This window comes from Arachis stenosperma, chromosome 5 (assembly GCF_014773155.1).
Source record: "Arachis stenosperma cultivar V10309 chromosome 5, arast.V10309.gnm1.PFL2, whole genome shotgun sequence".
Lineage (NCBI taxonomy): Eukaryota > Viridiplantae > Streptophyta > Magnoliopsida > Fabales > Fabaceae > Arachis > Arachis stenosperma.
The window spans coordinates 72,547,484-72,575,396 of NC_080381.1; the positions used below are offsets into that span (position 1 = coordinate 72,547,484).

A 27,913-nucleotide genomic window follows, 5' to 3' on the forward strand; every position below is an offset into this window, starting at 1 on the left:
TAACTGCCGATCACGATTCGGTTACTTCTCTTTCTCCTGTTCATTTTATAAGTTGTGTTCATTTTTATTTACTTTGTTTTAATCTTGCAAAATAGCTTATGGCATGAATGACAGGGTACTCTTTTCCTTTACCGTCAGCTCGGGACAGCGGCAAGGGGTTTTGATGAGGCCTATTTCTTGAAAAACTAGCATTTTGTATTAGAATTTATCGTTTGAAAATTATTTCCAAGTTACGAATATGGCTTCCTAGGAATAATCACCTCGGAAGCCCCTATGCAAAGACACAGATATCCATCAAGATACGGCTAAATAGCCAAGTAAACAAATGATATACGAGTAAATGACCAAAATCATACGTGAAAATACTTGAAAATTACTTAAGAGCAACAAGTCGGAAGTTCAAAAGGGCAACACACCAGCCCAACAACAAAACAGTTGAAAATTACAAGTCCAAAAGGGCATCGCATCGGCCTAATAACAATAAAGAAACTTCAACACCACAATTTCATTACAAATACATTACAAAGTTTTCACTTTCTCAGTATGTCAATGACCTTGTCATCTTGGATCATTTTGAAAGCACCAACAACCGAGGTGTCGAAATTAGGGGCAAGCAGAGAGACTTGGACTTCGATCACCTCCTCGGTAGCGGCTATTGCGTCCCGGGCATCTTTGATAATTTCTTTTCTTCTTCTTCTTCTTCTTCTTCTTCATATTTGTAGCCTCAAGGCGCACCGCATTGGCCGATCTCATGGCCTTGTCCAGATCTTACTCTCAGCCGCTTTAGCCTGACCTTGAGCAGTATTGAGTTATTTTAAAAGAGAGAAATCCCAATAAACAAGACGTTGGATCTCATCACTTGCCTCCTTCATCTTCTTCTCGACTTCACCTAGTTTGGTCCCCGAGGTCATCTCCAACATAGGAAGAAGGTATAATGTTATCTTCACTTGAGAAAAAGTCAAATAAGACTAGTTAATCTCAATTCAAAAGTCCTAATCAACTCACTAATTGAATTAGCAAGAGATTAGAGTCAATGGAAATAATATTAACTAATAACTCTAGATCACCAATCTAAATTGGGTATTAATGACTCAAGATTGCCTAATTTCTCTTTCCAATCCAAAAATGCTCAAAAACTATTCTAGCATCCAACCAAGCATTTTGCCAAACACTTGGGAGACATAAAAGAAAAGCATAATAGATTGCAAGAATTAATAAAATCTACCACTACCCAATGCAAGAAAAATAAGATTAACAACTCAATTAAACAATAAAGGAACATAAAACATCAATTGCATTAAAAGGAAATCCAAATCCAACAAAAGTGCATCAACATAAAAGAGGCATAAAAAGGGAAATTAACAAGAGAAACTAAGGAAATTAAAGCAAATCAACAAGGAAAAGTAAAGGAAACTAACTCAAAATAAGTAATTGAACCTAAATCTAAGATGAAAATAAACCAACGTTGACATCAGCACTAGTAAAATTCAGCACCCATGAAGATCATCATAAAGATTGATTACCAAACACCTCTCTTCAACATCACCAAGACCCATTCTAGCTTGCTTCAATAGAGGCCAAAAAGCCCATTCCAAGGACTTAAAGACTGAATTGGAAAGTATATAAATAGAGTAGAATTTGATTTAGAAGGGGAGCTAGTGGATCTGAGAGAGAGGGTCCCAATTGAGAAATTATGCACTCAATTCTCTTTGTATTTTCTCTTTTGCATTTCTCTGCACTTTTCTGTTTTCTGGTTTACTTGAGCAATGATGAACTAAACCACAAATTCATTAGGGGGAGGAGTTCTATTATAATTCCAATGAATCACTGAAATTCTTCTTCTTCTCAATTCAATGGTGTAGCTATAGGATATCTTCTGTTTTGATTGTGAATTATTCACTCAGGAAGGGGGTTTAATTCAACTAAATGTGGATGTGAGCCTCGGAAGGGAAATCACCCATATTAGAATTGGAGCTCTATCCTTCAGAATTCTCCTAACCAACACCATTCGAGAGGAATTGAGGTTTTGAGGATTTGTGTGGCTTATGGATAAGAGAATGTGCTATAACTCTTCTCATGACAATTAGATCAAGAAATTGGCAAGATTGATTGTGATTAGAGAGATTGGATTGACAAGGAATTGGGATCCAATCAATTTAAATCTGCCATAGATCTACTCATATGATTGAGAAAGAAGTTGAGACTCAAATGATTCAGGAAGGATTATGATATCTCCAATCCTTAATGAATCATTTTCTTTGAATTTCTTCAATTTAGATCTCTCTCATTTCACTGCAATTTAGATTGTTCATTGCTGTTTTGATTCCCTGCACCCAATACCCTTTATAATTCATGCAATTTAAGTTTCCTTGCACTTCAGATTTTGCACTTTTATTTTCTTGCACTCTATGATTCAGTCATTTACATTTTTTGCAGTTTAAGATTCAGCTCTTTTAGTTTTTTGCTCTTTAAATTTCAGCAATTTAAGCTTCTTGCCATTTAAGTTTCTGTCAATTTACATTCTGCACCAAATTTTCCAGCAATTTACTTTCTGTTCACCAAAATTCACTCAAATCACCAACTGTTGGCTTAACTAGACTCATCACTCAACTAAAATTGCTTGATCCATCAATCCCTGTGGGATCGACCTTACTTTTGTGAATTTTACTACTTGATGTGACCCAGTACACTTGCCGGTTAGTTTGTGCGGAAATCAATTTTTTGCCCATTAAGTTTTTGGCGCCGTTGCCGGGAATTGGTAAAAATTAACAATGATTAAGTTAGTGGTAGTCTAGATTAGGCACTTTTCCTTTCATTTTGTTTAAAGCACATTAACTGCTCGACACTTTGTGTCACCTAACCCTTTAACAACACTCTGTCCTCAGAGTGTACTCTTTTCAATTGAGTTTTTCGTGATTGTGCATGCCATGAGGAAGGAGAGGAGCATCTACCTCTTTTGATTTTGAACCAGAAAGAACCTTCTTGAGATTAAGAAGAGAAGCAAGAGGGAAGGGAGTGATTGAAGAAGAAGTGTCAGAAGAGGAAGATCAAGAGATGGAGGATAATCTCCCTAATCCACCATAAGAGGTGACCAACAACAATGGCTGACCTCCAAGGAGAGTTATAGCCTCTTACACCTTCCCCAATGATGCCAAGGCATCTTAGGCTAGTTTCACTAGCATTTTTCTGTTAGTTTTAGTTGTTTTATGCATTTTCTTGAGCTTAAAGTAACCAAGAATGGTTAAATGAATAACAAAGCAATGAACCATCCAAACAGTATGATTTTGATGCAAATTCCATGAGTTTTTAGTTATATTACTTGAATGCTATGAATGGAAGATTTCTCATGAAATTTTGCAAGACTTTGATGCAGTTGTTTGGATGACTTCAGGGAAGAAGAGGCTAGGCAAGGAAGCAACAAAATCAATAAAGGAAGCTTGAATATCACATGTGGAGTTTAAGTTCCAGTTTAAGCTTAAACTGGAACTTAAACTGCCAAGCCATATAATGCTGGGAACTATCAGTGGCGTTTAAGCTCCAGTTTAAGCTTAAACTGGAGCTTAAACGCCAAAATCATGAAAGCTGAGGAAAAGCTGAAGTGGCGTTTAACCTCCAGTTTAACCTTAAACTGGAAGTTAAACGCCAGAAATGAGAAATGCACCAGGGAGCCATTTCCACGTTTAAGCTCCAGTTTAACCTTAAACTGGAGCTTAAACGTGTTCGACCAAAATTCTCCTCCAGGGTTGCTTTCTTCATTTCCACGTTTAAGCTTCAATTTAACCTTAAACTGAAGCTTAAACGTGTTCGACTATTTTACCCTCCAGGGTTGCTTTCTTCCATTTCCACGTTTAAGCTTCAGTTTAACCTTAAACTGAAGCTTAAACGTGCTTGAGTTATACCACCTCCAGGAGTGTCCAACGTTTAAGTTCCAGTTTAAGCTTAAACTGGAACTTAAACGTGCTTCCACAAAAGGCATCACTGGAAGTGTCTGGCGTTTAAGTTGCAGTTTAAGCTTAAACTGCAACTTAAACACCACTATTTGAAAAGGTTTCTGGGCCAAAGATATTGCAGTTTTAAGTTAGCATTTGAGCACAAACATTAACTTAAACGTACTCTGGTATGAAACCCAATTGAATATCATGGTTTATGGGATTGGGCCTGAAGAATTGATGAGTCTGGAATTTCAATTTGTTGAGTCATGTGTCATTACTTGATTATCACTAAGTTGGCTCAATGAATGTTACAGAATTGGATCAGCAGCCTCATCAGGATTATGGATCATAAACCCAAAGCAAAAGGAAATCAGGGAAAGGCCTCAAAGCCCAAGAAACACAACAGAAGCTCAATTTAGAAAGTGTATAAATAGGATAGAATTTAAGTTAGTTAGAAAACTTTGGATCATTTTTCTAGTTTTCATACTTTTTGTAATTGAATTCAGAGCTATGACTCACTAAACCCCCTTTCATTGGGTTAGGGAGCTCTATTGTAATTCAATGAATCAATAATAGTTTTTATCTTCTTCTTCAATCTTTTCTCTTGAATTTTTGTTAGAAAGCTTCTCGATCTAATTCCATTGGTTAGTTGTCTTGGGAAAGAAACTATCCATAATTGGAATCCTTCGGAACCTTGGGAAAGGAATGGAGGATTCATGCTAGAGAAGCTTTCTCACAGTGAATTGGATTGGGGTTTGGATGGATATTGTGACATGTAATCCTACCAAATTGTGGTTCATGAAACTGTGTGGTATAATCAGTGATCGAGCGTCATCTCTTCTTATGAACATTTAAACCAAGGGATTGGGAATTTGTTTGTTTTTAGAGAGAATTGGTGAGCCAAGGGATTGGGATCCAATCATATAAGATTGCCAAGCAAAATTCAATGAACGCATTGGTTGAGGAAGGGATAAAAATGTTTTGATTCGGAGATCTCAATATCTCCTGAAACCCAATGAATTCCCCATTTCTGATCTACCACTTTCTCTTTACATTCTGCAATTAAATTCATGCAATCACCCCGATCCCTTTTTAATTTCAGCAATTTAGCTTCTCGCTCTTTAATTCATGCAATTTAAGATTCCGCAATTTTAATTTCTTGCCATTTACGTTTCCCGCCAATTTTACATTCCGCAATTCTCATCTAAATCTTGATTCCGCTCAACTAGAACACACTTCTAATCCGAATTGCTCACTCAACCAATCCTTGTGGGATTCGACCTCACTCTATTGTGAGTTTTTACTTGACGATAACCGGTGCACTTGCCGGAAGGAATTTTTGCCGATCGTGCAATTTCCTAAAATCGTAGCATCAAGTTTATGGCGCCGTTGCCGGGGATTGGTTTTCGATTGACAATTCTCAAATTGGAAGTTAACTAGATTGAGCATTTTTCTTGTTTTGTTAATTCAGTTCAAGTTACTTGTTGAATTTTAATTTCTGCACTCTGTTACTTGCTTTCTTTCTTTATGCCTTTAAATTCAAGCAACTAACTCACTGACTCACTAACTATTTGAATTAATTCCTCAATACTCTAACCATACTCTTCCATTAACCAAGAGTATTTCACTTGTTTGTTGCCTGTGCTGTGTTCTTGTATGACAGGTAGGAGAGGAGAGACATCAACTCCTCCATATACCGAACCAGAGAGGACCCTTCATAAACTTAGAAGGGAAGCAAGAGGGAAGAGAGTACTGGGAGAAGAAGAATCTGAAGGAGAATCTGAGGACAATTTTGAGGAAGCTCTAGATCTCAACATGGATAGAGAAGTTCACAACCATGAGAGAGCTGATGGAAACAATGCCATTCCCGAGAGGAGGGTTCTTGGTTCATACATAAACCCCACCTCTGGGAATTGTGGTAGCAGCATTCAGAAACCACCCATTCAGGCCAACAATTTTGAACTCAAACCACAGCTAATATCACTGGTGGAGAATCATTGTTCATTTGGTGGGAGTGCTAATGAAGATCCAAACCAACATCTCACAAAATTCCTGAGAATTTGCGACACTGTGAAGTCCAATGGAGTCCAGGAAGATGCCTATAAACTGCTCTTGTTCCCATTTTCACTTAGGGACAAGGCAGCTAAGTGGCTGGAATCATTCCCAAGGGGGAGCCTAACAACCTGGGATGAGGTGGAAAGCAAGTTTCTGGCATGTTTCTACCCCCCACAAAAGGTCAATAGGCTTCGATCTGAGGTTCAGACTTTTAGACAACAAGATGGTGAAACTCTCTACGAGGCATGGGAGAGGTTCAAGGATTTGACAAGGAAATGCCCACCAGACATGTTCCATGACTGGGTGCAATTGCATATTTTCTATGATGGACTTTCTTATGAATCAAGGAAGGCTGTAGACCATTCATCAGGAGGTTCATTGAACAGGAAAAAGACTGTGGAAGAATCCATTGAAGTGATTGAGACAGTGGCTGAGAATGAGTACTACTATGCTTCAGAGAGACACAACACTAAGGGAGTCATGGAGCTGAACCATGTTGATACAATTCTAGCCCAAAACAAGGTGTTTGCCAAGCAACTAGCAGAGCTCACCAGGAAATTAGAAACAAATCAAGTGGCTGCAATACACACACAAGATCAAGAGGAGGTAAGCACTGAAGGAGGTGATTGGGAAGAGGCCAACTATGTGGGAAATCAACAAAGGCAACCATATGATCCACATTCCAACACTTACAACCCAGGCTGGAAAAACCACCCAAACTTTGGGTGGGGAAACCAGCAAACCCAACCACAAAACCACAAACCTTACAACCCCAACCAACATAACAATTCCACATACCAAAACTCCAACCAAAGATCATACCAAGCCACACAAAACACTTACTCCCAACCACCATATCATGGCCAAAATAATCAACCTGCCCAACCTAATCCGAACCAACAATTTCAAGATCAATTAAACAGGATAGAAGGAATGCTTGCAAACATGGGTCAGGACATAAGTGAGTTGAAAAGCTTTAGGGATGATGTGAGATCTACCTTAAGGAACCATGGTGAAAAACTCAAGAGGATGGAGTCTCGAGTAGGAGAGCTATCTCAACAGGCCCCCAAGTCAACTGCAGTGTTCCCTAGCGACACAGAAAAGAATCCTAAAGGGGAACAAAAGGGAGTGAGATGGGAAGAATGCAAGGCCATCACCATATTGAAGGAAGTCTCAGAAGAAGAAGGAATCAGACCCTCAGAACAGGAGCCAGAAATCTTGAAGGAAGGTTGATGAGCGGATAATTTGTATACTTTTTGGCATTGTTTTTAGTATGTTTTTGATATGATATAGTTAGTTTTTAGTATATTTTTATTAGTTTTTAATTAAAATTCACTTTTCTGGACTTTACTATGAGTTTGTGTGTTTTTCTGTGATTTCAGGTATTTTCTGGCTGAAATTGAGGGACCTGAGCAAAAATCTGATTCTGAGACCAAAAAGGACTGCAGATGCTGTTGGATTCTGACCTTCCTGCATTCGAAGCGAATTTTCTGGAGCTACAGAAGCCCAATTGGCGCGCTCTCAACGGCGTTGGAAAGTAGACATCCTGGGCTTTCCAGCAATATATAATAGTCCATACTTTGCCCAAGATTTGATGGCCCAAACCGGCGTTCAAAGTCACCTCAAGGAATCCCAGCGTTAAACGCTGGAACTGGCACCCAAATGGGAGTTAAACGCCCAAACTGGCACCAAAGCTGGCGTTTAACTCCAAGAAGAGTCTCTACACGAAATTGCTTCATTGCTCAGCCCAAGCACACACCAAGTGGGCCCGGAAGAGAATTTTTATGTCATTTACTCATTTCTGTACACCCTAGGCTACTAGTTTCTTATAAGTAGGACCTTTTACTATTGTATAGAAATCTTTTGATCACTTTTAGATCTCTAGATCATCTTTGGACATTTTAGTTCTTAGATCATTGGGAGGCTGGCCATTCGGCCATGCCTAGACCTTATGCTTATGTATTTTCAACGGTGGAGTTTCTACACACCATAGATTAAGGTGTGGAGCTCTGCTGTACCTCGAGTATTAATGCAATTACTATTGTTCTTTCATTCAAATTCCGCTTGTTCTTTATCCAAGATATCACTTGTTCTTCAACATGATGAATGTGATGATTGACGCCCATCACCATTCTCACTCATGAACAAAGTGACTGACAACCACTCTTGTTCTACAAGCATTTGAGGCTCGGTGAATATCTCTTGGATTCCTGATTGCACGATGCATGGTTGATCGCCTGACAACCGAGTGCTCGCCTGACAAACGAGCCAACCATTCCGTGAGATCAGAGTCTTCGTGGTATAGGCAAGAACTGATGGCAGCATTCAAGAGAATCCGGAAGGTCTAACCTTGTCTGTGGTATTCTGAGTAGGATTCAATGATTGAATGACTGTGACGTGCTTCAAACCTGTAACCTACTGGGCGTTAGTGACAGACGCAAAAGAGTTATTCTATTCCGGTAGGGGAGGGAACCACACCGGTGATTGGCAGCACTGTGACAGAGTGTGCATTAGCTTTCACTGCGAGGATGAGAGGTAGCTGCTGACAACAGTGAGACCCTATACGAGCTTGCCATGGAAAGGAGTAAGAAGGGTTGGATGAAGACAGTAGGAAAGCAGAGAGACGGAAGGGAAGGCATCTTCATGCGCTTATCTGAAGTTCCTACCAATGAATTACATAAGTATCACTATCTTTATCTTTTATGTTATTTTCGTTCATCACCATATATATCTGAGTTTGCCTGACTAAGATTTACAAGATGACCATAGCTTGCTTCAATACTAACAATCTCCGTGGGATCGACCCTTACTCACGTAAGGTTTATTACTTGGACGACCCAGTGCACTTGCTGGTTAGTTGTGCGAAGTTGTGTAATGCCATGGTATTGGGCTACCAAGTTTTTGGAGCCATTACCAGGGATTATGAGAGTTGTGAAAAAGTATAGTTCACAATTTCGCGCACCAAGTTTTTGGCGCCGTTGCCGGGGATTGTTCTAGTTTTGAGCAAGCCTTTGGTAACACCAGTGCCAAGATCCGGCAACAACATCAAATTTTTGGTGTTATTGCCCGGGATTGTTCAGGCTGGACAACTGACGGTTCATCTTGTTGCTTAGATTAGGTATTTTTTTTCGAAATTCTTGAAGATGAATTCTAGAGTTTCATGATGATTTGTTGAAATCTGGCTGGCTGAGAAGCCATGTCTAATCTGATTGGACCGAGGTTTCAACTTATCACCACAAGAGCTTGTTGATTTCATATCAATCTTGCTTTTGGAGCAGTGATTTGCTAAGGCTTGGCTGACCTTTGGTCATGTCTAGTGTTTTGGACCGAAGCTTTCTTTGGAAGCTTGGCTGGCTGTGAAGCCATGTCTAATTCCTGGACCGGAGTCTTAGACTAGCATTGCACTGATTCCTGGAATTCTCATTAAGAATTTTGATACCTTCTTTTTCCACTTAATTTTCGAAAAACACAAAAAAAAAATTTAAAAATTAAAAAAATCATAAAATTCAAAAATATTTCTTGTTAGAGTCTAGTGTCTCATCATAAGTTTGGTGTCAATTGCATGCATTCATATGTCTTAGTGATCTTCAAGATGTTCTTGATGATTTACTAGCTCTGATCTTTAAATTCTCTTGACTTGAGTGTTCATGTGTCTCATATGCATTTTCATTAGTGTCAGTAGTATACAAACTGCTAAGTTTGGTGTCTTGCATGCATTGTTATTTGATTCTAGTTACATTTTGATTATTCTTTATTATTAAAAATCCAAAAATATTTTCAATTTGTGTATTTTCAAGTCAATGATACAAGGGATTGAAGATTCAGAACACACTGCAGAGGAATTATACAGAAAAAGCTGAGCATTCAAAAATGCCCAGTGAAGAAGGCAGACTGGCGTTTAAACGCCAGCCAGGGCACCTGGTTGGCCGTTTAACGCCCAAAGAGGTAGCATTTTGGGCGTTAAACGCCAGAATGTATACCATTCTGGGCGTTTAACGCCAGGATGGTGCTAGGGGGAAGATTTTGTTTTCAAATCAATTTTTTTCAAGTTTTTCAAAATCAAATCTTTTTCAAATCAAATCTTTTCAATCAAATGTTTTCAAAATCAATTTCTTTCCTTTTTCTAAGATACTTACTAACAATTAATGATTTGATTGAACATCTCAAATTTGTTGCCTTTTCTGTTGAGAAAGGTTTTAATGTTTAAATCATATCTTTTCTTGTTAGGCAAGTCATTAATTTTTAAAATCATATCTTTTCAAATTGTTTTCAAATCATATCTCTTAAAAATGTTTTCAAATCATATCTTCTCAATCATATCTTCTTAAAACCATAACTTTTCAATCAAATATTTTCAATCATATCTTTTTCAAATTAGTTTTCAATCAAATCTTTTAGTTTCTAATTTCAAAATCTTTTTCAAAAATCACTTGATTTCTCTTCCACTTTCAATTTTCGAAAATTATCAATCAAATTTTCAAAATGTTTTCAAAATCTTTTAATTGAATTTTCGAAAATCCTCTTCCCTCCTTCTCACATCCTTCTATTTACGGAGTACCACTCCTTCTAAATGCACAATTCGAACCTTATCTAATTAAAGTTCGAATTCTTCTTCTCCTTCTTCTTTCCATTTCTCTTTTCCTCTGACATTTCAAGGAATCTCTATACTGTGACATAGAGGATTCCACATTTTCTTTTTCTCTTCTCTTTCATATGAGCAGGAGCAGAGACAAAGACATTCTTGTTGAAGCTGATCCTGAACCCGAAAGGACCTTGAAGAGAAAGCTAAGAGAAGCCAAAGCACAACTCTCTTTAGAGGACCTGACCGAATTCTTCAAAGAAGAAGAACCCATGGCAGCCGAAAACAACAACAATGCCAACAATGCAAGGAAGGTGCTGGGTGACTTTACTGCACCTACTCCCGACTTCTATGGGAGAAGCATCTCTATCCCTGCCATTGGAGCAAACAACTTTGAGCTTAAGCCTCAATTAGTTTCTCTAATGCAACAGAATTGCAAGTTCCATGGACTTCCAATGGAAGATCCTCATCAGTTTTTAGCTGAATTCTTGCAAATCTGTGACACAGTCAAGACTAATGGGGTAGACCCTGAAGTCTATAGACTGATGCTATTCCCTTTTGCTGTAAGAGACAGAGCTAGAATATGGTTGGATTCTCAACCTAAAGAAAGCCTGGACTCTTGGGAAAAGCTAGTCAATGCCTTCTTGGCAAAGTTCTTTCCACCACAAAGATGGAGTAAGCTTAGAGTGGAAGTCCAAACCTTCAGACAGAAGGATGGAGAATCCCTCTATGAAGCTTGGGAAAGATACAAACAATTAATCAGAAGATGTCCTTCAGACATGCTTTCTGAATGGAGCATCATAGGTATTTTCTATGATGGTCTCTCTGAACTATCTAAGATGTCCTTGGATAGCTCTGCTGGAGGATCTCTTCATCTGAAGAAGACGCCTGCAGAAGCTCAAGAATTGATTGAAATAGTTGCAAATAACCAATTCATGTACACTTCTGAAAGGAATCCTGTGAACAATGGGACTAGTCAGAAGAAAGGAGTTCTTGAGATTGACACTCTGAATGCCATATTGGCTCAGAACAAGATATTGACTCAACAAGTCAATTTGATTTCTCAAAGTCTGTCTGGAATGCAAAATACACCAAACAGTACAAAGGATGCTTCATCTGAGGAAGAAGCTTATGATCCTGAGAACCCTTCAATGGAAGAGGTGAATTACCTAGGAGAGCCCTATGGTAACACCTATAATTCTTCATGGAGAAATCACCCAAATCTCTCATGGAAGAATCAAGAGAGACCTCAACAAGGTTTTAATAATAATGGTGGAAGAAACAGGTTTAACAATGGCAAACCTTTTCCATCATCTTCTCAGCAACAGACAGAGAATCCTAAGCAGAACCCCTCTGACTTAGCAACCATGGTCTCTGATCTAATTAAAACCACTCAAAGTTTCATGAATGAAACAAGGTCCTCCATTAGAAATTTGGAGGCACAAGTGGGACAGCTGAGCAAGAAAGTTACTGAACCCCCTCCAAGTACTCTTCCAAGCAACACAGAAGAAAATCCAAAAGGAGAGTGCAAAGCCATCAATATGGCCGAATATGGAGAGGAAAGAGAGGAGGAGGACGCCACTGAGGAAGACCTCAGTGGGCGTGCACCACTCTCCTCTGAGTTCCTCAATGAGGAACCTTGGGAATCTGAGGCTCAAAATGAGACCATAAGAGATTCCATTGGACTTACTTCTGCCATTCATGAGCTCTGATGAGTATTCTTCCTCTGAAGAGGATGAGTATGTTACTGAAGAGCAAGTTGCTAAATACCTTGGAGCAATCATGAAACTAAATGACAAGTTATTTGGAAATGAGACTTGGGAGGATGAACCTCCCTTGCTCACCAAAGAACTGGATGACTTGTCTAGGCAGAAACTGCCTCAAAAGAGGCAGGATCCTGGGAAGTTTTCTATACCTTGTACCATAGGCACCATGACCTTCAAGAAGGCCTTGTGTGACTTAGGGTCAAGTGTAAACCTCATGCCCCTCTCTGTAATGGAGAAATTAGGGATCTTAGAGGTGTAAGCTGCAAGAATCTCATTAGAGATGGCAGACAACTCAAGAAAACAAGCCCATGGACTTGTAGAGGATGTTCTGGTTAAAGTTGAAGACCAGTACATCCCTACTGATTTCATAGTCCTAGAGACTGGGAAGTGCATGGATGAATCCATCATCCTTGGCAGACCCTTCCTAGCCACAGCAAAGGCTGTGATTGATGTTGACAGAGGAGAGTTGATCATTCAAGTGAATGAAGAATCCTTGGTGTTTAAGGCCCAAGGACATCCCTCTATCATCATGGAGAGGAAGCATGAAGAGCTTCTCTCAAAACAGAGCCAAGCAGAGCCCCCACAGTCAAACTCTAAGTTTGGTGTTGGGAGGCCACAACCAAACTCTAAGTTTGGTGTTGAAACCCCACATTCAAACTCTAAGTTTGGTGTTGGGAGGTTTCAACACGGTTCTGAGCATTTCTGAGGCTCCATGAGAGCCCTCTGTCAAGCTAATGACATTAAAGAAGCGCTTGTTGGGAGGCAACCCAATGTTTTATAATTAATTATTTTCTTTTGTTATTTTATCTTTTTTGTAGGTTGATGATCATAAGAAGTCACAAAAACAATGAAAAAAGCAAAAACAGAATGAAAAACAGGAAGAAAAATAGCACACCCTGGAGGAGAAGAAACTGGCGTTCAAACGCCAGTAATGCTAGCTGTTGGGCGTTTAACGCCCAGTCTGGCACCATTCTGGGCGTTTAACGCCAGAAAGGGGCACCAGACTGGCGTTAAACGCCAGTAAAGGGCAACAACCTGGCGTTAAACGCCAGGAATGGGCACCAGCCCGGCGTTTAACGCCAGAAATGGCTCAAAACGTGATTTTGAGCAACATTTAGTGCAGGGATGACTTTTCCTTGACACTACAGGATCTGTGGACCCCACAGGACCCTACCATCACTCTCTCTCTTCTTCCCCTATTCACCAATCACCTCAACACCTCTTCCCCAAAAACCCCTCACCTATCAAATCCCATCTTTCTCTTCACCACTCACATCCATCCTTCATAAAACCCCACCAACCTCACCCTTCAAATTCAAACCACTTCCCCTCCCAAACCCACCCATAATGGCCGAACCTTTACCCCCCTCTCTCCTATAAATACCCTTCTTCAACTCTTCATTTTCACACAACCTAAACCCCCTTTCTTACCCTTCTTGGCCGAACACACTACCATCTCCCTTCTTCCTCATTTCTTCTTCTTCTACTCTCTTCTTTCTTCTTTTGCTCGAGGACGAGCAAACATTTTAAGTTTGGTGTGGTAAAAGCATTGCTTTTTGTTTTTCCATAACCATTTATGGCATCCAAGGCCGGAGAAACCTCTAAAAAGAGGAAAGGGAAGGCAAAAGCTTCCACCTCCGAGTCATGGGAGATGGATAGATTCCTCTCAAGGGTGCATCAAGACCACTTCTATGAAGTTGTGGCCTTGAAGAAGGTGATCTCCGAGGTCCCCTTTTCACTCAAAAAGGGTGAATATCCGGAGATCCGCCATGAGATCCCTGAGATTCCTCAAGGGATGAATTTTCCTCCACAAAACTATTGGGAGCAACTAAACACCTCCCTAGGAGAACTAAGTTCCAACATGGGACAACTGAGGGTGGAGCATCAAGAACACTCCATCATCCTTCATGAAATTAGAGAAGATCAAAGAATCATGAGGGAGGAGCAACAAAGACAAGGAAGAGACATTGAGGAGCTCAAGCACTCCATAGGATCTTCAAGAGCAAGAAAGAGCCGCCATCACTAAGGTGGACCCGTTCTTTGATTTCCTTGTTATTGTTCTTCTGTTTTTTCGAATTTTAATGCTTATGTTTATCCATGTTTGTGTCTTACGATCATTAGTGTCTTGGTGTCTATGCCTTAAAGTTATGAATGTCCTATGAATCCATCACCTTTCTTCAATAAAAACGTGCCTAATTGATAAAAGAAAGAATTGCATGAATTTTGAATTTTATAATAGTTTAATTATTTTGATGTGGTGGCAATATTTTTGTTCTCTGAATGTATGCTTAAACAGTGCATATGTCTTTTGAATTTGTGGTTCATGGATGTTGGCTCTTGAAAAAATGATGAAAAAGGAGACATGTTACTGAGGATCTGAAAAATCAATAAAATGATTCTTGAAGCAAGAAAAAGCATTTCAAAAAAAAAAACGAAAAAAAAAAAGAAAGGAATAAGAGTTGTGATCCAAGGCAATAAGAGTGTGCTTAAGAACCCTGGACACCTCTAATTGGGGACTTTAGCAAAGCTGAGTCACAATCTGAAAAGGTTCACCCAATTATGTGTCTGTGGCATGTATGTATCCGGTGGTAATACTGGAAGACAGAGTGCTTTGGGCCACAGCCAAGACTCAATAAATAGCTATGTTCAAGAATCATCATACTTTACTAAGAGAATCATTAACACTATCTGGATTCTAAGTTCCTAAAGAAGCCAACCATTCTGGATTTCAAAGGATAGAGTGAGATGCCAAAACTGTTCGGAGGCAAAAAGTTAAAAGCCCCGCTCATCTGATTAATACTGATCTTCACAGATGTTTTTGGAATTCATTGCATATTCTCTTCTTTTTATCTTATTTGATTTTCAGTTGCTTGAGGACAAGCAACAATTTAAGTTTGGTGTTGTGATGAGCGGATAATTTGTATACTTTTTGGCATTGTTTTTAGTATGTTTTTGATATGATATAGTTAGTTTTTAGTATATTTTTATTAGTTTTTAATTAAAATTCACTTTTCTGGACTTTACTATGAGTTTGTGTGTTTTTCTGTGATTTCAGGTATTTTCTGGCTGAAATTGAGGGACCTGAGCAAAAATCTGATTCTGAGACCAAAAAGGACTGCAGATGCTGTTGGATTCTGACCTCCCTGCATTCGAAGCGGATTTTCTGGAGCTACAGAAGCCCAATTGGCGCGCTCTCAACGGCGTTGGAAAGTAGACATCCTGGGCTTTCCAGCAATATATAATAGTCCATACTTTGCCCAAGATTTGATGGCCCAAACCGGCGTTCAAAGTCACCTCAAGGAATCCCAGCGTTAAACGCTGGAACTGGCACCCAAATGGGAGTTAAACGCCCAAACTGGCACCAAAGCTGGCGTTTAACTCCAAGAAGAGTCTCTACACGAAATTGCTTCATTGCTCAGCCCAAGCACACACCAAGTGGGCCCGGAAGAGAATTTTTATGTCATTTACTCATTTCTGTACACCCTAGGCTACTAGTTTCTTATAAGTAGGACCTTTTACTATTGTATAGAAATCTTTTGATCACTTTTAGATCTCTAGATCATCTTTGGACATTTTAGTTCTTAGATCATTGGGAGGCTGGCCATTCGGCCATGCCTAGACCTTATGCTTATGTATTTTCAACGGTGGAGTTTCTACACACCATAGATTAAGGTGTGGAGCTCTGCTGTACCTCGAGTATTAATGCAATTACTATTGTTCTTTCATTCAAATTCCGCTTGTTCTTTATCCAAGATATCACTTGTTCTTCAACATGATGAAGGTGATGATTGACGCCCATCACCATTCTCACTCATGAACAAAGTGACTGACAACCACTCTTGTTCTACAAGCATTTGAGGCTCGGTGAATATCTCTTGGATTCCTGATTGCACGATGCATGGTTGATCGCCTGACAACCGAGTGCTCGCCTGACAAACGAGCCAACCATTCCGTGAGATCAGAGTCTTCGTGGTATAGGCAAGAACTGATGGCAGCATTCAAGAGAATCCGGAAGGTCTAACCTTGTCTGTGGTATTCTGAGTAGGATTCAATGATTGAATGACTGTGACGTGCTTCAAACCTGTAACCTACTGGGCGTTAGTGACAGACGCAAAAGAGTTATTCTATTCCAGTAGGGGAGGGAACCACACCGGTGATTGGCAGCACTGTGACAGAGTGTGTGCATTAGCTTTCACTGCGAGGATGGGAGGTAGCTGCTGACAACAGTGAGACCCTATACGAGCTTGCCATGGAAAGGAGTAAGAAGGGTTGGATGAAGACAGTAGGAAAGCAGAGAGACGGAAGGGAAGGCATCTTCATGCGCTTATCTGAAGTTCCTACCAATGAATTACATAAGTATCACTATCTTTATCTTTTATGTTATTTTCGTTCATCACCATATATATCTGAGTTTGCCTGACTAAGATTTACAAGATGACCATAGCTTGCTTCAATACTAACAATCTCCGTGGGATCGACCCTTACTCACGTAAGGTTTATTACTTGGACGACCCAGTGCACTTGCTGGTTAGTTGTGCGAAGTTGTGTAATGCCATGGTATTGGGCTACCAAGTTTTTGGAGCCATTACCAGGGATTATGAGAGTTGTGAAAAAGTATAGTTCACAATTTCGTGCACCAAAGGTGTGGAAGAAGCTAAGCAGGAAAGTGAAACTGAGCAAGCCAAGGAACTGCAAAATAAAGGCATGCTGGAAACATACCAACCAAAAGCACCATTTCCTCAGAGGTTAGGAGGAGGTGAAAAAGGGAAAACATATTCAAGGTTTTTAGAGACATTTAAGTCTCTCCAAATCAATATTCCCTTTCTTGAGATTCTCCAGCAGATGCCTACACATATCAAGTATTTGAAGGAATTGCTGAGCAAGAAAAGAGTTTTGAAGGGAGGACAAACTGTAATAATGAACAAAGAATGCAGTGCCCTCATCAAGAAGGACATAGTCTCTAAGAAAACAGACCCAGGAAATTTTCATATCCCCTGCATCATAGGGGAAACAAAAATTGACAGAGGATTCTGTGATCTAGGAGCTAGCATAAATGTGATGCCTCTGACTCTTATGAAGAGGCTACAACTGAATGAGGTGAGATCCACTGATGTAATCATACAACTGGCTGACAAAACTCAGAAGCAAGCTGAAGGGGTAGTTGAGAATGTGCTGGTGAAAGTGGAAAATTATTTCTTCCCCACAGACTTTGTCATTTTGGACATGGAGGAAAGCTACCTACACCCTATCATTCTGGGAAGGCCATTTCTAGCCACTGCTAGAGCGCTCATAGATGTAGAACAAGGAGAGCTAATTTTGAGAATACATGATGAACAGCTCATTTTCCATGTTTTCAAACCTGCATCTGAGCCTGAACCAGAACCTGAAAAGCCTAAGGATGATAGTAGCCATCTGTGTTTGGAGGAAAGCAACCCAGCAGCTGAAACTCTGAAACAGTCCTTGGAAGGCAAACAAGAATTGCAAGAGTTAAAGCCACAAGAATCAATAGAAACAGCTCAGAAGGATCCTCCTGGCATAAGGGTCAATGAAGAAATCCTCAAGAGAGAGGGAAGAATTGTAAAGAAATTGCCAAGAGGGTGGAGAAACAAGAAAATTCCCACTGAAGGTTTCTCTCCGGGAGATAAAGTGATATCAAGTCATTATCTGCCAATCCCACCTGGCCTCAAAACCATTCCTTCCCAGCTCCCTCAAGTGTTCACAATCAGGAAAGTTCTTTCTATGGAACATTTGGAAATCATGAAGGAATCAAATGGGGACGTTTTCATAGTGAGAGGAGAGGAAATCAAGCACTACAATCCACCCTAACAAGGGACAACCGTCAAGATAATGACGTTAAAGAAGCGCTTGTTGGGAGGCAACCCAACCTGAGATCAACTGAACACAACAACCTTTGAATTATATGAAAGGAACAACCATTCTAAGCAATCACAGAAATGCTTAAAATCCTTAGTAGCAACTTCATTCCAAGGAGAATTCAAGGATTCAAAGAGCAGAGGAGTAAGTAGGAGACTAAGTTTGGTGTTCACACACCAACTTAAGACTCAGACACTTGCCCATACATAGTTGAGCTAACCACTCAAGTGCTTGAGAAGCAAGCAACTTCATCACTCTTTGCAGGAAAGGAAACAAGGATCTTAGAAAGAACATGAAGCAACAACTAGGAGAAGAAGGAGAAATCAAATTGTTTCCTGGCAACAAAGAGAAAACAAGAAATTTCACAAGGTGGTGTTGTTCCTTGACCATTCTTTAAAAGGCAAACAAAAGCATGCTTGTTCTGGTTTAAACTGTAATTGTTGAATCTTTCTGGAATGTGAAGTTTTTAGTATGAGTGTTGGTTTACTGCTTTGAATAAAGTGAATACCTAGATGTTTGGATATAACTTCACCTTCTTAAACAAATGCTTGCCATGCTTGTTCTGTTTCCAAAAATAAAAGAAAAGTTTGAACAAAAGTAACTTGGCTCAATTAGTGACAAATCAAGTAGAATTAAGTGGTGGTATGCATGCTTGATTGTTTAGTCAGATCACTGGAAATTGAGTGTAGAATTATCATTTTTGTGTAGAAGTTTGAATACTGTCTATGGATCTTGATGAATAAATGTCTTTGGCCATGAAAAAGAAAGAAAAAGAAGAAGAAAAAGCCACTGAAAAAGGGCAACCAAAAAGCAAAAAAAAAATTGAGAAAATAAGCTAGGCACCAATGGTTTGAACTTATGAGACAAATGCCTGTGGTGTTTATGTATTAAGGATATGCTTGGATGAATAGGTTCTGAGGAGTGTTTCAACACTTGGTAACTTGGGTTAACTAACCCGGGATTATCAACCAAAAGTCCATTATCAAGAGCAACCTAAATACAAAACATTTAGTCACACAAAGAGGTGCTGGGCACCAATGTCTCAAGAAGAAATGTGAACTAAAATGCCTGTAGTGGATATGTGTAGTGCACTGATAAGAAAAAGAAAATGCCAAAGGCTTGTGCAACACATGACACTGAGCAAACAAGGAGCAAAGGAGCTCTAAGAAAAAGAAAAACAAAGAAGAGAAAAGTGCCAAGGACATAAGAATAACAAGAGGCCATAGCAGTGTTTAATGGATGCAGTGAAAAAGTGATAATCTTGCCTGATAAGAATGAAAAAGTGATGCTGCAACTTTCTGCATAAAACCCTTCTGATGAACTTCAAATGCTTGCTAATATAGCCAATGTAATTGCTTTCTATTTCATACTTCCTTCTCAAATAACTCAGAACTCGCTTAGGGACAAGCAAGTATTAAGTTTGGTGTTGTGTGATGCCAAGGCATCTTAGGCTAGTTTCACTAGCATTTTTCTGTTAGTTTTAGTTGTTTTATGCATTTTCTTGAGCTTAAAGTAACCAAGAATGCTTAAATGAATAACAAAGCAATGAACCATCCAAACAGTATGATTTTGATGCAAATTCCATGAGTTTTTAGTTATATTACTTGAATTCTATGAATGGAAGATTTCTCATGAAATTTTGAAAGATTTTGATGCAGTTGTTTGGATGACTTCAGGGAAGAAGAGGCTAGGCAAGGAAGCAACAAAATCAATAAAGGAAGCTTGAATATCACATGTGGAGTTTAAGTTCCAGTTTAAGCTTAAACTGGAACTGGAACTTAAACTGCCAAGCCATATAATGCTGGGAACTATCAGTGGCGTTTAAGCTCCAGTTTAAGCTTAAACTGGAGCTTAAACGCCAAAATCATGAAAGCTGAGGAAAAGCTGAAAGTGGCGTTTAACCTCCAGTTTAACCTTAAACTGGAAGTTAAACGCCAGAAATGAGAAATGCACCAGGGAGCCATTTCCACGTTTAAGCTCCAGTTTAACCTTAAACTGGAGCTTAAACGTGTTCGACCAAAATTCTCCTCCAGGGTTGCTTTCTTCATTTCCACGTTTAAGCTTCAGTTTAACCTTAAACTGAAGCTTAAACGTGTTCGACTATTTTACCCTCCAGGGTTGCTTTCTTCCATTTCCACGTTTAAGCTTCAGTTTAACCTTAAACTGAAGCTTAAACGTGCTTGAGTTATACCACCTCCAGGAGTGTCCAACGTTTAAGTTCCAGTTTAAGCTTAAACTGGAACTTAAACGTGCTTCCACAAAAGGCATCACTGGAAGTGTCTGGCGTTTAAGTTGCAGTTTAAGCTTAAACTGCAACTTAAACACCACTATTTGAAAAGGTTTCTGGGCCAAAGATATTGCAGTTTTAAGTTAGCATTTGAGCACAAACATTAACTTAAACGTACTCTGGTATGAAACCCAATTGAATATCATGGTTTATGGGATTGGGCCTGAAGAATTGATGAGTCTGGAATTTCAATTTGTTGAGTCATGTGTCATTACTTGATCATCACTAAGTTGGCTCAATGAATGTTACAGAATTGGATCAGCAGCCTCATCAGGATTATGGATCATAAACCCAAAGCAAAAGGAAATCAGGGAAAGGCCTCAAAGCCCAAGAAACACAACAGAAGCTCAATTTAGAAAGTGTATAAATAGGATAGAATTTAAGTTAGTTAGAAAACTTTGGATCATTTTTCTAGTTTTCATACTTTTTGTAATTGAATTCAGAGCTATGACTCACTAAACCCCCTTTCATTGGGTTAGGGAGCTCTATTGTAATTCAATGAATCAATAATAGCTTTTATCTTCTTCTTCAATCTTTTCTCTTGAATTTTTGTTAGAAAGCTTCTCGATCTAATTCCATTGGTTAGTTGTCTTGGGAAAGAAACTATCCATAATTGGAATCCTTCGGAACCTTGGGAAAGGAATGGAGGATTCATGCTAGAGAAGCTTTCTCACAGTGAATTGGATTGGGGTTTGGATGGATATTGTGACATGTAATCCTACCAAATTGTGGTTCATGAAACTGTGTGGTATAATCAGTGATCGAGCGTCATCTCTTCTTATGAACATTTAAACCAAGGGATTGGGAATTTGTTTGTTTTTAGAGAGAATTGGTGAGCCAAGGGATTGGGATCCAATCATATAAGATTGCCAAGCAAAATTCAATGAACGCATTGGTTGAGGAAGGGATAAAAATGTTTTGATTCGGAGATCTCAATATCTCCTGAAACCCAATGAATTCCCCATTTCTGATCTACCACTTTCTCTTTACATTCTGCAATTAAATTCATGCAATCACCCCGATCCCTTTTTAATTTCAGCAATTTAGCTTCTCGCTCTTTAATTCATGCAATTTAAGATTCCGCAATTTCAATTTCTTGCCATTTACGTTTCCCGCCAATTTTACATTCCACAATTCTCATCTAAATCTTGATTCCGCTCAACTAGAACACACTTCTAATCTGAATTGCTCACTCAACCAATCCTTGTGGGATTCGACCTCACTCTATTGTGAGTTTTTACTTGACGATAACCGGTGCACTTGCCGGAAGGAATTTTTGCCGATCGTGCAATTTCCTAAAATCGTAGCATCACCCAACCCAAGAAACTGTGGGAGCAGTATACTCACTCCAAATGTTCATGCCAATAACTTTGAGTTAAAACCTCAACTTATCACTTTGGTGCAAAATAATTGTTCTTATGGAGGGGGTCCTCTTAAAGACTCAAATTAACACTTATCTTTCTTCCTGAGGATATGTGAAATAGTCATGACAAATGGTGTGCATTCAGATATCTGCAAGTTGATGTTATTTCCATTTTCTTTGAGGGATAAGGCATCTCAATGGCTGGAGATATTTCCCAAAGACAGCATCAATAACTGGGATGATTTGGTGAGCAAATTCTTGGCTAAGTTCTATCCACCTCAGAGAATCATCAGGTTGAAGACAGAAGTGCATACTTTCACTCAAATGGATGGAGAATCACTTTATAAGGCATGGAAGAGATACAAGGCCTTGATTAGAAAATGTCCACCTGACATGTTTAGTGAATGGGACAGACTTCAGAATTTTTATGAAGGCTTGACTCTAAAAGCTCAAGAGGCCCTAGATTACTCTGCAGGAGGTTCACTATAGCTATTGAAGACAGCTGAAGAAGCTCAGAATCTCATAGACACTGTGACCAACAATCAATACTTTTATGCTCATCAAAGACAACGCCAACCAGCTCCAAAGAAAGGTGTATTAGAGCTTGAAGGAGTGGATACTATCTTGGCACAAAACAAATTGATGCACCAATAAATCCAACAGCAAATGGAGATGAAGGCAAAGAGAATAGATGGACTTCAATTGGCTGCAGTGAACACAACAAGTCAACCCTCAAATGAGTAGGGCCAAATTGAAGAAGGAAACACTGAGCAGTAACCAGAGCAAGTTCAGTTCATGCACAATACCTCAAGTTCTTCTGAAAATGACTTCCATGGTGACACATACAATCCATCATGGAGGAACCATCCTAACTTGAGATGGGGTGATAAACAAAACCAATGGCCAAAGAACCTTAACTCCAACAACTCCCGTAACACAAAAAACTAAAATCACTCATCAAATCACACTAACCAATACAAAAAACCACAAAAAACATATCAGCAACCCCATAACAATTTACAAGCCCATCAAAATAATTTCTCCACACCATCATACAACTCACAAAATACTCACCTCAACATCCCAAATAACTTCCAGTAACAACAATTATATCCCAACATACCACCACCCATTGACCATAAGGAAAAAAGGATCTCAAATCTTGAAGCAACCTTGCAAGCCCTTACCCAAACCACACAATGACTTGCTCAGACCACACAAAGTTTGGCCAAGGGACAAGAGAGCCTAATTAAAGGATAAGAGCGGCAAGAGGCCACGATGAGGAATCTTAAAAGACAAGTGGGGCAATTGGCCAAACAAGCTGAACAGCCAACTAATATTTTTTCAAGTGATACAATCCCCAGCCCAAGGGAGGAATGTAAAGTTGTGCAGTTGAGAAGGGGCAAGACAGTTGGAGAAGACACAAAGAACATCACTAGAGAAGCAACAAAGCTAAGAGAAGAGGATAAAAGGGACCACAAAAATGATAAAGAGACACAAACCTCTAAGAAAGGCAAGGAAATTATGAAGCCACAATCCGAGAAAAAGAATGGAGGAGTGAAGCCCTATGTACCCAAACTCCCTTACCCACAGAGCCTACACAAAGAAATGAGTGACCAACAATTCCCTAAATTTCTAGAAATTTTTAGGAAATTTGAAATCAACATTCCATTGGCTGAAGCTTTGGAGCAGATGCCATTGTATGCAAAATTTCTCAAGAAACTTATCAACAAGAAGAGAAGTTGGAATAAAAAGGAGACTGTGATCTTGACCCAAGAGTGTAGTGCAGTAATCCAAAAAGGTCTCCCACCGTAACTCAAAGATCCTGGGAGTTTCTTTCTTCCATGCACCATTGGTAACATTTCCATTGATAAAGCACTGTGTGATTTGGGATCAAGTATCAATTTGATGCCTCTATCTATGATGAGAAGGTTGTCTATAGAAGAAGTGAAGCCTACAAGGATGTCCTTGCAATTGGTTGATAGATCACTGGTAATTCCCAATGGAGTGGTTGAGAATCTCTTAGTCAAGGTGGGGAAGTTCATATTTCCAGCGAATTTTGTGATCCTGAATCTAGATGAAGAGGAAAGTGATTCTATCATATTAGGAAGGCCTTTCCTAACCACAGCAAGAGCCATTATTGATGTGGAGAAAAGAGAAATCACCTTGAGGGCACATGATGAGCAGATCATTTTAAATGTCTTTAAGGAAATGCAGCATCCTGCTAAAAAGAAAGGTTGCATGAGAATTGAGGAGGAAGATCTAAACTGGAAGGAAAAGCCCCAGGAATCACTCATCAACTCACCCTTGGTGCAGAAGACAGGCATTGAAGAAAAATAAAAGGGTCATGAGGATAAGAAAGCTGAGGAAGAATTGCAGAAAGAAGCCACAAGATTGATCACTAAGAAGAAGGCTCCTGACATAAAGCCTGCAGCCAAGAAAGAAGGGTCACCACAAAAAGGGAAGAAGAGCAAGAAAAAGGCTCTAAAATGGTGGAGAAATAAGAAAATCCCAACTGAAGAGTTCTCAGAAGGAAACCAAGTGAAACTGATCTACCAACAAGTGGAGACATCTCCACAACCTGATGATTTCTACACTGTCAATAAAATACTCTCATTGAAGTAAATAGAGATTGTTCGTCAAAACACAGGAAAAAGGCTCACAGTGAGAGGGGACAAGCCGAGGTACTATGATCATCAGCCACCCTAGCAGAGAACCAATGTCAAGCTAGTGACAATAAAAGAGCGCTCCATGGGAGGCAGCCCATGATTTAGCATTCCTACTTTTATTTCTTTAATGTCAATAATTAATGGTTTTTCTAGCATGAATTCAGGCTTTCATGGATAAATTTGATAGCTGCATATAGCATCCTAAAACACATGTCTGATTCCTAAGTTTGGTGTGTCTAAAGGCACTCTCAAATAGCTTTCCAAGCATGATGATCATATAACCATCTTAGGATATATACACATTCATTTTCTTGAAGTATATAGCCAAACATTAAGTTTGGTGTCCTGCATGTGCTAGGAGTCCAAAGAAGGTCAAATTTGCTCTAAGGCTAAAATTCATGAAAGATGAACCATGTCATGCATCAGTTTGAATTTATGTTTTAAAATAGAAAATAAAATACTCTTTATGATGAATAAATTAACAGTTACAGAAATTTAATTGAATTTTACATGAACTATTTGATGTGAAACAAGTTTGCTATCCACCAAAGTTATGTTTACTTACAAGAGGCACGGTTAGTTATTCATATATAAGGAACATGTAGCAAAAAAGTTTTCAATTTTCTTTATCTAGTTATTAGTTTTTACTTGCCCACCGCTACCTCTTTGAATTCAAATTTTGTTGTTTTGTTAAGATGGATAGGTATGAAGAAGAGAAGATTGAGGGAAATGACAAGACCATGCAGTGTATGGCTATTACAAAGGTGAAAAGCAAGTCACATGTGCTTGGAAATGGTTCCTTGGAAAGCATAAATCTGCACAACGGTGGGGAATGCTTATCACCTAGAAAACCGCACCCACATGCCCAATGAAGAAGTGATCCCTGTCCTCACTCAACTCTACATGCACACCATCCATTCTCACCACCACTAAGGCATCCCCTCCATTCATTCTTCGCCAATTTTACTATAAACAACCCCCACATTACACCATGCTCCATACTTCATTTTAACACCTACTTACATTCACAATTGAAATTCTTGTGTTCCTTAAAGCTCAAGTCATCAAGCGTACTCTGCTTGCTCCAAACCACACTTGTTTCCTTTGATTTCACAACCTTGCTGCACCATTAAGCTATACTCTCATCCTACAAGCCACACTAGCCACCCGTTCTCACCATTCTTCATTCCTCTATACGGCCAATCTCAAGGGAACAATGGCAGCCTCCTCAAGCCACAAAAGAAGAAAAGGAAAGGAACCGGTTGAGATTGAGGAAGAAAGGACTTCTGATCAATGGAATTTCAAATCAGTGTTCCATAAAATTCAACTTGAATGGATGAGGCCCAAGAAAATCTTGCCGGAAGTCCCTTTCCAACTCCCTGAAAATGAGTATCAAGAAATCAGGGAAAAGATTAGAAAAAGAAAATGGGAACTCCTTACCACTCCAATCACCAGAATCAATGCTAGCATTGTAAAAGAGTTTTATGCCAATACAGTAAGGCCGGACACAACCATTGACACAACTTACAAAAGTTATATAAGGGGTGTGGAGGTTGACTTTAGTCCTAAGACCATCATGAAGGTCCTGGGCCTGAGAGCAGCACATTTTGATAAAGTTAGCTACCATGAGAGGATAAGAAGCATCCCAGACTGTGAGGAGATTGCCAATGATATTTGTGTGCTTCAAACTGACTGGGTGAGGAATTCTAAAAGGGCACCAAGATATCTAAGAAGAAGAGATCTCACCCTAAAAGCTAAAGGATGGTATGAACTTGTAAGAAGATCCATCCTAGGCACTCCAAACACTTCAGATGTGAACATAAAGAGAGCCACTATGTTGCACTGCATTATGGTGAGGGGAGAAATTAAAATCCATGAACTCATTGCCAATGACATCCAAAGGATTTCTGAGAAAAGCTCTCCTAAAGCTTGGCTTCACTATCCGAGCACCATCATTCGCTTATGCATAAAAGCTAGGGTACCGTTGGACGATGCAATTCCCATTTGGTTGAACCCGGGTATGCCAATCACTATTGAAAGAATGGCGAATGTCACAGTGGCTCAACAACAAAGGAGGCCACAAAGGAGGAGAAGAAGGGAGGAATTACAAATGGAAGAGCATCAAGAAGAGGAAAACCAAGAGGAGCAACAAGAGCAACATGCAGAACAACAAATTCCAGCACAAGCTACCATGAACATGAGCCAGATACAAGAAGCTATTGAGTGCCTATCCCAACAATACATGACGGCTCAAGAAAAACAAGAGGAGCTCCAGCTACAATACATGAGATCTCAAGAAAAACAAGAGGCATTCCAGCTGAGAATGATGGACGAACAAAGGGACTTCCAATCGAGGTTTCTGGACCAGCAAAGAAAACAATCTGGTCAATTCCAAGAAGGCTTCAACAAATTGTCCACACAACAAGCCGAACAGGAAAAGTACTTAAAAAAAAACCTTTATCAATGGAAGAACATATATCACACTGCTGGAGAAGCTAGGCATTTAGACATGATGGAATATGACATAGAAACCCAAGCCAAGCTAAACTACATAGGCGGCTGCATGCTAGTGTTAAATCGAGAGATCACACCATTTCACCTGTGCCCTGAATTAAGAGAAACACAAAGAAAAAAAGCTAAAAGAAATGTAGAAAGAATGGAGCAAAAGTTAAGAGATGCTGGACTCTGGGATCAGGTAGAGCAATTTGAAGAACAATAGGAAGCGAGCAATCAAAAGTAAGAGCCAAAAAAGAAAGAGAAGAAAGGCGAATCAACCAAAGGGAAGGGCTACAAGAACTAGAGGTGGTGGAGTTCCTTTCATAGCTTTAAATAAATAAGGAAGATGCATATCTGAAAAATGATATGCCTCCTAAATTTTTATGTTCTGCACCTTCAAGTCTGAATAAGTTTTCATGTTCTGCATTGTTATGATTGTGTGTTTACTTTCTTTAACTTTCAATTAAGTGTGCTAGTCTAAGTGCTTGCTTTATTTTTATCCTGCTTAAGTGCATGTCTTGTTCCCTTTTGCATAAATAAAAGAAAAGGTTAAAATAGAAAGTGAAATTGTCCAATTTTGTAAGAACTAGAATAAGGATCAATGGTGGTATATGCTTGATTGTTCAGTAAGCTCACTAATAAAGATGAAGGGTAGAGTGTCCCTTTTAAGTATGAACCTAGTGCTGTTTGTGAAACCTGAGTAAACAAAGATCCTTGGAAGAAAGAAAGAGTAAGAAGGAAAAGAAGAAAAGCCAAAAATTGGCAACAAAAATGAAAGGAACAAAGAAATAAAGCTAGACACCAATAACTTGGACCTTAAGACACATGCCTATTGTGTTTTTGTACTAGTAGGATCTGCTTGGATGATTAGGTTCTAAGGAGTGTTTTAACA

General features: G+C 39.3%; 1 protein-coding gene and 2 non-coding genes across 3 annotated transcripts; 1 reads left to right on the forward strand and 2 right to left on the reverse strand.

The window, feature by feature from the left end:
- Nucleotides 1-6,173: 6,173 nt before the first annotated feature.
- On the reverse strand, nt 6,174-6,277 carry LOC130983626 (small nucleolar RNA R71). The gene has a single exon (XR_009087608.1). It is a non-coding gene; the product is annotated as a small nucleolar RNA R71 (small nucleolar RNA).
- Nucleotides 6,278-11,243: 4,966 nt separating this feature from the next.
- Nucleotides 11,244-11,351, reverse strand: LOC130984102 (small nucleolar RNA R71). The gene has a single exon (XR_009088058.1). It is a non-coding gene; the product is annotated as a small nucleolar RNA R71 (small nucleolar RNA).
- Nucleotides 11,352-23,134: 11,783 nt separating this feature from the next.
- On the forward strand, nt 23,135-24,196 carry LOC130980893 (uncharacterized). The gene is made up of 2 exons (XM_057904537.1): nt 23,135-23,556; nt 23,755-24,196. The coding sequence occupies exons 1-2, from the start codon at nt 23,135-23,137 to the stop codon at nt 24,194-24,196; spliced, it is 864 nt and encodes a 287-aa protein (XP_057760520.1).
- The last annotated feature ends 3,717 nt before the right edge of the window (nt 24,197-27,913 follow it).